General features: G+C 34.2%; 1 protein-coding gene across 4 annotated transcripts in view; it reads left to right on the forward strand.

Moving 5' to 3' along the window:
• Window positions 1-12,231, forward strand: part of PLEKHH2 (pleckstrin homology, MyTH4 and FERM domain containing H2) — a 78,762-nt gene that overhangs the window by 50,913 nt on the left and 15,618 nt on the right. For 3 of the 4 annotated variants that reach the window (XR_004951913.1, XM_016142230.2, XM_036224261.1), the window contains 6 exons: window positions 1,807-1,915; window positions 2,841-2,953; window positions 5,958-6,137; window positions 8,029-8,126; window positions 9,880-10,057; window positions 10,979-11,134. Coding sequence is in view for 3 of the 4 variants with exons in the window: in XM_016142230.2 (XP_015997716.2) it covers window positions 1,807-1,915; window positions 2,841-2,953; window positions 5,958-6,137; window positions 8,029-8,126; window positions 9,880-10,057; window positions 10,979-11,134 (834 nt within the window). In the remaining variant the exon portion in view is untranslated. The remainder of the gene's footprint in view (window positions 1-1,806; window positions 1,916-2,840; window positions 2,954-5,957; window positions 6,138-8,028; window positions 8,127-9,879; window positions 10,058-10,978; window positions 11,135-12,231) is intronic. The other variant, XM_036224262.1, reaches the window with a different exon arrangement.

Raw genomic sequence — 12,231 nt, forward strand, 5'->3', positions numbered from 1 at the left:
ATTTGTTGGACATTTATATATCTTCTTCAGAGAAATAGCCGTTGTGTTCCTTTGACCATTTTTTAATTGGATTATTTGTTTTTTTACTATTGAGTCAGGAGTTCTTTATATTTTTTGAATTTTAGCCTTTTATTGGATAAATGGTTTACAGATGTTTTCTCCCATTATGTAAGTCGCCTTTTCATTTCATTGATTATTTCCTTTGCTGTATAGCAGCTTTTTAGTTTTATATAATTCTATTTGTCTATTTTTGTTTTGTTGCCTACATTTTTGGTGTCATATCTAAGAAACCATTGTCAAGGTCAATGTCCAGAAGCTTTGTCCCTATGTTTTCTTCTAGTAATTTTATGGTTTTAGGTTTTATGTTTAAATCTTTCATTTTGAATTGATTTTTGCGTGTGGCGTTAAGATAAGAATTCAATTTCTTTCTTTCTTTATTTTTTTTCCCAGTTTCCTCGGCAGTATTTATTGAAGAGACTATCCTCTCCCCTTTGTATATTCTTGGCGCCCTGTCAAAGATCAGTTGACCATATATGTATGGGTTTATTTCTGGGCTCTCTATTCTGCTCCTTTGGCTTACTTGTCTGTTTTTGTGCCAGCACCACACAGTTTGACTACTGTAGCTTTATAATATATTTTGAACCAGGAAGTGTAATACTCCAGCTTTGTTTTTCTTGCTTAAAATTGCTTTGGTTATTTGGGGTCTTTTGTGGTTCTAAAGGAATTCTAGGATTATTTTTTCTATTTCTGTAAAACAATGTCATTAGGATTTTGATAGGGATTGTATTAAATCTATAGCTGCTTTGGACAATAGGAACATTTTAGCAATATTAACCATTCTAATCCATGAACACTAAATGTCCTTTCACCTATTCGTGTTTGCTTTAATTTCTTTCATCAGTGTTCTATAGTTTTTAGTGTACAAGTCTTTTACCTCCTTGGTTAGGTTTATTCCTAAGTATTTTATTTTTTTTGATGTTATGGTAAATGAGATTGTTTTCTTGATTTCCTTTTTTGGATAATTTGTTGTTGCTGTAACCAACTTTTTGTACATCGATTTCGTATCCTGCAACTTTGTTTTTATTAGTTCTAACAGTGTGTTTGTGGAATCTTTAGAATTTCCTACAGATAAGATGTCATCTGCGAGCAGAGACAATTTTACATCCTCTTTTTCAATTTGAATGTCTTTTACTTCTTTTTCTTGCCCTGTTTCTCTGGCTAGGACTTTCAGTGTTGTGCTGAGTAAAAGTGGCAAGATTAGACATCTTTGTCTTGTTTCAGATCTTGGAGAAAAAGCTTTCAGGTTTTCACTATTAAGTATAGCACTAGCTGTGGACTTTTCTTATGTGGTTTTTATTGTATTGAGGTAAGTTTGTTCTTGATATTATTTTCTTTAAATTTTCTGGATTTACTAAGTATTTTGTATGTGTCATTAGATGTATTGGGAGTCAGATTTTAAATTTTATATTATTAGTGGTATTTCTTCAAGGAATATTAACTGGTTATATTTATTCTAGTCTCTTCACATCATATTACTTTCCTCAGTTTTATCATGCTTTTCTTTTCAAAGAAACATCTATCGAAAATAATAAATACATGAACAGTGGGAAAAGGTATTATGAGCACAATTCAAATGAGCCTATTTTAGAACTGTTTAACTATGTGGCCTTTAGTTATTATTTAAAAATTAAAGTTTTTTTCAATGTCAAAGTTTTCTTCTGTTTATACAAGTTGTTTCCCTCCCCCCCCTTAAGTCATCAAAGATTATATGTTTGTTAACATCTCTATTAATGTTTTGGTTTTAAGGACACTTGGCTTTATCATCTGACTGTTGCAGCTGGAAGTAACAATGTAAATGTTGGATCTGAATTTGAACAGCTGGTTTGCAAATTACTAAATATTGAAGGGGAACCTTGTAAGTTCATAACACATAAGGCTTTATGGTTTATGAAGTGGACCTTAACCCCTTTTCTCTCTGTGGGTTCCTGTTCCCTGCAATGTACTGACCTTTTCACTGGCTATGCTTATTGTGGGCCAAGATTCTCATCGTGGTGCTTAGGCTCCAGGGATGCCATCATTTCCTGATATGCCATGCTCTGTGACACCACTGCCTTTGCTCACGTTACTCCTCCTCCTGAAACGCCCCCTTTTCCTTCACATTCCTCACCGACCTGATAAGATCCTACCTGCCTTAGGAGCTCCCCCAGCCAGCTCACTCCTGCTCAGCATCTGGCTCATAAAAGATACTTAATAAGTGTTAAAATGATGTCCCAAAGCATTTTGACATTTAACTCTTTTATGACATTTGTCGCTTTGCATTGAAGTTATTTTTTTATGGCTAAGGTTTCCCCCGTTGAGAGTCTAGATTCTACGTTGTGCTTTACTTAATTACAGAGATCACATTTGCTTTTCTGTATCCAGTCTAAGAATGTAATAAATATCGACTTCAAGTTCCTCTTTATCATTCTATTTCCTCCTTTGGTTTCTCCTTTCTAGATCTTTCTCCAGCTCCTTTTCACGTAGAATCATCTACTAATGTAGGTCACCAATCTTTAGCTCATTTAAGCAACATACTAGTGTCCTGTTAGACTTGTTTCAGTCAAGAATATTAGGACCAAACTCTTCTAGAGTTAATGTATCCAAAATAGAAACATTAGAATTCCAATGGCCTGGAAAATGAAGTAAAATAATATTGCCAAAGGTTTCTTCATGACCTTTATGACTTAAAGTCATAAGCCAGGCCAAAATGAGCTAATTTTTAAAGGGCTAATAAGTAGGAAGCCAAGATAAGCGCTTCTTTCTGTTTTACGTTTATACTTTATTCTGTATTCTGTGTTTAGCCTCTCAGATATGGAGACACCCTACACTTTGTCACAGCAAGGAAGGAATCATTTCTCCTCTGACAACACTACCTTCCGAAGCTCTACAGACAGAGGCTATTAAATTATTTAAGGTAAAATTTTATATAGAGTTATATATAAAACTAGGCGAATGTAATATTCTGAGTGAGGATTTGGGATATACTGTAATAAACTATGTGTGGTTTGGGCTACATGAAACAATATCAGAGGAATCATTTCCCCACCAACCTCTCAAGTGGAGAGATTTCACAAATCACACCTCCCCCAGTATTGGGAGAGGGACCAAAACCCTCTTCTTTTCCAATGCTACTCTCCAATTCTTATTATTCAACTTTTACTAGAAATCCCTGAGCGCTTGAAACTTGTCATTCAACTATATCACTCTTTATCAGCTTCTGGAAACTTCAAATCTCATTAATTTCCCATTCTTTCTTGCTAACTCAAATCTTGCCATTATGCTGAAGGACTTTATTATTACTTGACACACCAATGCCATGGTCTTAATATTCCTGACCTTCTTAATGACAGTAAGCTTCACTTCTCGTCTACTTCACCCTCCCATTCTCCATGTCCACACCCTGACCTCACCTTTATTTCCAAGAACAACACCTCTGAAAGTTTAAATTGTAATATCACTTTCTTTAATCATATTCTCTTAGTCTACAAGCTCTCTTATTTTCTTACTCTTCCATTTTTCATCTTCACTAAGACTTTTGTTTTAAGCCATTTATTTTCTTTGCAATCAAGAGAGAGCATGCTAACTTCCTCTTGGCTTTTTTTTTCTTCTTTATTCAGTCTGGATTACTTTCATTAATGCTCCGTAATTCCTTAGAACCCATAATTCCTTACATTCTTCATCCAAACCCCAACCTAGATCAATGCTACTGTCTTGTCTGCTGCCACGGTAATCACATGTGTACTGCTAGTGAACATTACACAACCGTGTGGACTGGAACCCATGTAAATCTGTGGTCTTCATACCTCAGAGCCAACTGTCTCTTTGTTCACTTGCCTTTGGTCACATTCTCCCTCAAACTCCCTACTCAGTAATGCTCCTCACAAAAATTAGAGAGCATCAGACATGAACATCTCAAATCTCTCCCTTCAAGAGACATTATTTCATCTGTTTTGTCTTCCATTCCTCCAGTACCTTCTATGGATTCAGGTCTCAACCCCACACCAGGACCTTGGTACTTCGTTTTCCCCTAGTTTCTTAGAGTCTCAATTTTTGTGTTTCTTTTGGCTTCTTCTTGCCTACATTCTTCCCGTCTCAAAAAAATAATCTGTTCCTTAGGTAATATTAAGGAATTATTATTAATTTTGAGGTGCAATGTGACATGGTGGTTATGGGAAAATTTTTTTTATCAATTGAATATCCATGCTAAAGTATTTATTGGTAAAATAACATGCTATACATTAAAGTACTCCAGAAAAGAAAGTAGAGCAGGGGTTGAATGAAACAAGTTTGGCAAAATACTAATAATCATTAACACTTGATGATGAGTGATCATTATACTATTCTCTCTACTTTTGTCCATGTTTTAAAATTACCATAATGGAAGATTTTTAAAAATCCACCTTTAGGATGCACAAATACTGAAAGCAAGAAAGACTCTATACAAATATATTTGAAAATCAGATGAAGTAATCAACTTTACAACAAACTATAAATAGTCAAAATTGCTTCCATAGGAGAGTGAAAATTTAAACAGGGGAATTTACTAGACTTTATAAGTGTAGATAATTTCAGTACTATTTCAACTGTCACGAGGCACAGAAAAAGAAGGAAATTTCCCAAATTCTGTTTTTTTTTCTTTTACTTTTTATTTCAGAAAATTACAAACATATGTAAGAGTACAGAAAATATTACGAGGTCCAAGGACCTCATCGCTCAGCTCCACAATCATCAGCACAGGGCCAGTTTTGTTTTATACTGCCTACCCACACCGCTCCCCAACACTGGATTATTTTGAAGCAATTCTCAATGATCATATCACTAGATTCTTGTTGTGAAGTGAGTTTTACTTTGATACCAAATTCCAGAAATGATTGTACAAAACAGAGCATTTCATGTAAAAACTAATAAAATATCCATAAACAGAATCCAGCATCATATTATAAGAAAACTAAATAGTGACTAAAGGAGATTTATTTCAGGAAATCAAGGATGATTAAATATTAGGATATCTATTAATATTATTTATTATTAAACAAGTGTCTCTAAAGATGTTGAAAAGGCATTTGACAAATTTTAACTTTCATAAAATGGTGATGGATACTTACTTCCTTAACATGGTAAAATTTAATGATGAAAATCTTTTTTCATTGAATATTTTACTTAATGCTTGGGTAGCAATGCATTAGGTTAGAGAGTAAATTTATTTGATTATATTCTGTCTTCAGACCATAACGACGCAATAATTAAACCAACCATTCATGTTTATGATAATTTCCTTTTAATATTTCTTAATAGATATTATGTTTATTTAATCAAATTTTAAATTTCTTCATTTATTAAACATTTACTCTGTCACTTTATATTGCATGGAGAATACAAAGATAAGTAAGACATAGTCCTGTCCTCATGAAGTTTATAGCCTGGTAGAAAAGACATTGTTTTCTATAAATGTCAGTTAGATTAAGGTGGTTGATAGTGTTGTTCAAGTTTTCTAAATCCTTGCTGATTTTCTGTCTATTTGTTATCAATTACTGAGAGAAGTGTATCTTTGACTATAATTGTACATTTGTCTGTTTCTCCTTGCAACCCTGTCAGGTTTTGCTCCGTATATTTCGAAGCTCTGTTATTAAGTACATATTCACTTAAGATTATTATGTCTTCTAGATGAACTGACCCCTTTATCATTATAAAATGACCCTCTATCTCTGGCAGAATTCCTTGGTCTCAAATCTGCTTTGTCTGATATTAATGTAGCCACTCTGGACTTCTTTTGATTAGGGTTATCATAATATATCTTTTCCCATCCTTTTAAACAAAAACTATTGCTAAGAAGAGAATCAATATAATTAATGCAGAATAAATCTAATCATTTCTCACCTTGAGTATAGCTTTCTTTTTTTTTTTTTTCCTTAATTCAGACCTGCCAGCTTTTTATAAATGCTGCGGTTGACTCCCCTGCGATTGATTACCACATATCTCTAGCCCAGAGTGCTTTGCAAATCTGTCTGACACATCCTGAGCTGCAGAATGAAATCTGCTGTCAGCTCATTAAACAGACAAGACGGAGACAGCCACAGAATCAACCAGGACCACTGCAGGTATATAGTGATACATATACATGCAATTAAAATAATGTTGTTATCCTGATTGTAAGAATGGGGCATATTCAATAGAGACATTTGGAAAATACAAAAAGTATGAAAAGAAAAATAGTTATAATATTTTGATATATATCTTATTTATTTATTTATATATAGTTCTATAGAAATGTATATGTGTGTATATTTATATGCTCTCAGTTTTTCCCATTATTAGGGTTACAGTGTGCATACTGTTTTTTAAAAACTATAGAATATAATCATTTCCCCTATATTCAACATTCTTTAAAATGTTAATGATAGCATTAATATTAATTACTATTCATTTATGTTTTTTCAATTATTTTTCCTATAATAAATGCCTCTACAGTAGACATCTTTGTACATAAATCTTGTATACAGGTCCAGTGAATTTTTTGAATCCATCTCTAGAATTTCCTTGTATCTTCAACAATATTTAGCTTAATTCTTCTTTTAAATTCTTTTCAGGTAAAATTGGTATTTTGCTATTGATTTAGGATGTAGTTCTTTAATTGTTAGTGCAGCTGAGTATATTTTTCAAGTGATTTTTAGTCACTTCTGTTTACCCTTTAATGAATACCTATTTTCGTCTTTGCTGATTGACTCTTGTTAACTACAGGATACAACAGGAATTTCTTTGCTGGCATATAGGACTCTCAGGTGTGGATCTAAGTTTTGTGGGACTTGAAGCTTACACAATTACTATTTTGCACTCTTTAAGAAAAAGAGAATATATGTTACTTTGACACATTTTAAAAGAACATATGGTCATGTAAACATAGTTTATAAGGCTTTTCCCAGGACCTTGGAGGGGGCCCTTGCGTGAGAGAAGTTCCAAAGATTAAGCTTCATTTGCATCAAGGGCCCCTTATAATCTGGCTGCAGTGGCCTCCTCTTTCGCCACTTCATTTCATGTATCCTGCCTCCAACAGACAGAGAAAGAATAAACGCTCCCTATTCTTCAAACACATGCTCCCTTTGCATTATCCTTCACCTTGCATTTGGCATTACTCCTGTTACCTAGATACTCCTTCTTTCTTCCCATATGTAGACTTTACGGTCCAGCCCAAGCAACATCTCTCCTGTGAATTCTTCCCTGACTCCCACAGCAATTAGTCATTCCCTCCATTGGTTATACTTATAACGAAGTATGGCATGGTATTAACCATGTTATATTATAAATTACTGTTTAAACATAGAATGTCTTCCCAGGTACTTCAAGAGCAGAGACAGTGCTTTTTTTGCTTCCTTTTTAAAAATATAACTTTTAAAAAGTATTGAAGCTATACTTGCTTACTGAAAAAAAAAGATTAAAATAGGAAAAAGAATACAGAAGAAAACAAAAGAAAAGTAAAAATCACATATAATTTTATTACCTAAAGATAATCTGTTAGTATTTGCATACTTACCCCTTATTTACATATTTATTCATCTATGTATGTGTGAGTAGATTGGTTTTGTTTGGGGGTATATGATTTTTTTACTATATTTTGATCTGTCTGTTCTTAAAGCCATTACTTATATCACAACGAACGAGTCAATACATAAATGAACAAAAAAGGAGCAATGTCCCTAATCTTTGAGTGTGATGTCAAAAAAGACTATCATATCTACATGTCTTTTGGTACCTCTCTTTTAGACAACAGTAGACACAACTAGATGGATTATAGCTCTGACCCAATGTGGAGTTTTTATGTGTTATAAATGCTCTAAGCAGATAATGTATATGTGGAAGAAGCAAAATCATATTGGGGTCAAGAAAGACTATTATCACCCCTTTACTCTGCTATCCTCCATCAGTCACACTGGTTCTGACTTGGATCTCTGACTGTCACGTGGTACCTGACCTATGCTGCTTCTCTTTGCCCAGGCCTGGCAGCTCTTGGCACTCTGCGTTGGGCTCTTCCTTCCCCATCATCCTTTCTTGTGGCTCCTCAGGCTCCACCTAAAGAGGAATGCAGATTCCAGGTACGTAGAAAACTAGCCAGCTGAACCATTTAGGTGGCCTCTAAGTCTACAATAAATCATAAGTATTTAGTAATTTGTCAGGTTCATCTGTGGAAGAATGTGTGAAACAAATGTTGGTACAGGAAACCTTTCATTATCATTTATGTGAAACTTAAAATTAATATCGCCTTTGTTATGTTAGATCTCTTATTGAAGATTGCAGTGAAGCTTAAAACTTGACAAAGAATATTTTTAAGTGAAAAGTCTATGTGCAATTCAAGTATGAATGACTTAGCAGTTTGTTAAAACAGCAACTATTTTACTTCCTTAGTTTTCTCTGTTATGCTGTTTTTCTCCACATAGAATTTTTTTACATAGAAAACTTTCTGGTGGTCTTCCCTCCTCTTATACTTGTGTGTATCTGAATTACTTCAGAATTTTTATTCCCTTGATAAATACACTGGGACCCAGGGCACCTAGCCAAGGGTTATTGGGGTCATTTTGTCCAAGAGGTTAATATTAAGTTACTTAAACAGACTCTGGGACTAAAACAAACAAATAAACAAACTCAATTAAACAAGAAACAACTTTGAAGCAACAGAAAAATATTTATATTTCATAATTTGTTTCGGGGACTCTGTGATCAAGGTCATGTAATTTCAGTTGCAATCACCAACAAATCACCCAAAGGGTGACATTTTAAAGTCTGCCTAGAAGACACTTGAATACAAATATATTTAGAGGTGTTATTGATCTGCTTTTATTAACAGTATATTTTATTAATATACTTAACAAATGAGGGCAAATAAGATCCCTATCCAGCTTTTACATTCATGTACTCCAGTGGTTTTGTTTAATGCTTAACATTTTTAAAGAATGTATGTTTTATAAAGTAAAGAAGAAAAATATATTTTCATTTCTGTTTGAAGATATTTTGTTACCTTGTTTACCAGTCAAGCACTAACCTCCAAGTTCTTCAAAAGAAAACTCCTTTACGTCATGTGTTTTTTAAGTTATCCTATACTATTGTTTATACAATTATTTTCTTTATATTTAAAACAATTATTATCTATTGACTGGTAATTATATGATAACTGATCATTTGAAATATATTTTATAACTATAATAATATGATAAAGATGAAGAATGCTCTGTCGGGGAGTTTGATTCAGTCAGTGGCAAAAGTAAAGGAACTAGGACTAACAAGAACTGATGTCACTGACTTAAGCAAAGCAGGCAGCATTGATGTGTCCTACATCCAAGGCACTGTCTGCATAGGGATGAGAAGATCCATAACGCATAGGCCCTGTCTTCACCATGAGGAGGTGCACATGTAAAGGGCCAGTAATACAAGGAAAAGCCCTGAAGTGTGGATATCAAGAGTGTGTGAGGGATAGTTTTGTCGTTTTTTTCAAACAGATTCTTATCTTTTAGAGATATCTTTCATTTGAGTATCCCAACAAACAGTCACTGAGATAAGGATTTGAATGGAGGTAGTTTATTTGGAGGGTGCAGTAAACACCAGCAGGGGCAGCGGTATTAAGGGCTGAATTATGTCCCCTAAAAAGAAAAAAAAAAAAGAAGCTAGAATTTGAGAAAAGTTACAAAGGTTTAATATTACATTCAAAAAGAAAAAAATTCTGTCAGAATTAGCTTAATACTTTGTAATAATATACACCAAGGAAAGTTTTCTTAATGGTTATTTCTACTTACATATATTAGGTTGTCTTAATTAAATTCATTCTTAGGCTTTATCTTAAGTTTTGTATTATAGAACAGAATTTGGAAAATATGCCATTTATTGCCAGCGATGTGTAGAAAGAACGCAACAAAATGGAGATCGCGAAGCAAGACCCTCAAGAATGGAAATTCTTTCAACCCTTCTTCGAAATCCTTATCATCATTCTTTGCCCTTCAGTATCCCTGTGCACTTCATGAACGGGATATATCAGGTAGATTAGGCTTTCTACCCTGAAGGAAACCTGCTTAACCTCAGGGCAACAGGGAAGCGAGACTGTTTGCCTACCTTTGTCAGCAGCTGGCAATGATACACATGCAAATATATTAGATCTTTTATCAGAACAGCTGAATTTTGAAACAGTTTTTCTGAAATGGATTCACACTAAACACAAATCCATATTGAACCAAATAAGGGAGGAGTTTCACTGCCATTGCAGTGGAGAAAAAATACAAAACAAACATAATTTGGTTTGATGCCACCAGTGCACCTGTTAAGTGAGGAAATGATTACGAACATTGTGGGTGTACAAGTTTGGTCTCTTTCAAATCTCCAAATCTCAGGAAATGTCTGGGAAAACCTACCCAGACCCTCCCAACTATCAGACTGAGATGCTTGCTTATTAACGGATGCAAACATGTTCCCAAGCTAGCAATTACTCTTTGTAGCCATAAGCCTTTTATCATGAAATTCAGATATTTAACTGCATATTAAAGAAACAAACTATAATGCATGAAAGTTTGTTCATTTAAGTGCATAGCTGTTCATTTTTTTTCATGTGCTTAAAGATTACAGATCGTACTATAGTTCTTGGTTTGCTTTCAGTGGATAGGGATAATATCTCTACAAAATGTTTACAGCTGTCAAATGGCCTTATTTTGAATTCATGTCAGCTGGCTATAGCCAAGATTTCTGAATTCTTACAGCAAGGTAATGACTAAGATGATATTAATTTTCTCCCATGGCACTCTGTGAAAAAAAAAAAAGTTAAAATACCGAGGTGAATATATTTTACCCTCAATCATGCATCAAGTATGTCCTGTTTCTCTCCAGATATCTAAGTTTGAAATGTACATACCTTTTTTTTTTTTTTTTTTTTTTTTTTACTAAGAACGACTTTGTTATTTCTGTTTAGGTAGTTGGATTTGATGCATCCACCACAGTGGAAGAATTTTTGAATACTCTGAACCAGGATACAGGAATGAGGAAGCCAGCACACTCTGGATTTGCATTGTTCACTGATGATCCTTCTGGCAGGGATTTAGAACATTGTCTTCAAGGAAACATCAAGGTAAAACCAATTCCTCTAAAGGAGACACAGGCACACCCAGCGAACACTAAAGAAACTACTCTTTGCTATTTACAACAAGTTCAAGTTCAGGAATTTTCAAAACCAAAATTTAAGCTATCTAATCTTTACAATACAAAAAACTTGCAGGACTTTGTTTAAGCCATAGAATTCTTAATGCATCATCTGCACACTCACAGACTCCATATTAAAGAAAAAGAATCAATAATAGTAAGAATACTAAATATTAGGACAATAAGGGGGAGAAGTGGAAGCTCTAATCAAATGGTTTTCCAATTTATTCATTTATTCACTCAGCAATATTTATTGACTATTTATTGTATCCCGGGAGCTGGAATTGACCATGTAGGGAATATGAAGAAGGATCAGAAGTAGTCCCTGCCCATAGCAAATTTATAATTTGCTTAGGGAAGAGCAGCTTCACACAAACAAAACTAAACTAAAGTTGGTAACCTTAGATTAAAGTTGAAAGTGATAAATGTTTTAAGAGCGCTGTGGACATTCCACAGAGGGAGAGATTAAGTTCAGCATTGGAAATTAGGCAAGATCCGAACTGGACTTTGAAGGATGAGTAGGAAATGGACCTTTGGAAATAAAGAAGAGCTTCTAGACATAAAGAAAATCATGCGCAAAGACAGAAAATTGGAAGATTTTTAAACAGTCTCTCCTAGGTCATAGTAAAATAACTTTAACAAAGTTTCTAGTTAAGGCAACAATTAGAAATGTAGAATTACAGATCTATCAGGAACGTTAGAGAAACAAACAATTTTGCAAATAAGGAAATAGACCCAGAACAGGAAGTGATTTACACCAAATCAAACAGCTAGAGCTGGGCCTAGACCCTTTTCTTACTTGATGTGGTCCTTGATCACTCTTGGGAATAAGTGCCTAGTTATTGGGTGAAGGTGTGTCTGTGATTTGGAGATGAAAAATCAGGGCAGAGTAAGGGAAGAACTAGATTTACAAGTAATAGCTCACAAGTTTAGAGCATATGAAACAACTAACTTCCAAAGCCTAGCTCCACTTGCAAAAAAACTGGTTGGGGCTCCATGGGGTTCGACAGAATACTGTTAAAGCTC

The sequence above is a fragment of the Rousettus aegyptiacus genome, unplaced genomic scaffold, assembly GCF_014176215.1.
Source record: "Rousettus aegyptiacus isolate mRouAeg1 unplaced genomic scaffold, mRouAeg1.p scaffold_m13_p_7, whole genome shotgun sequence".
Lineage (NCBI taxonomy): Eukaryota > Metazoa > Chordata > Mammalia > Chiroptera > Pteropodidae > Rousettus > Rousettus aegyptiacus.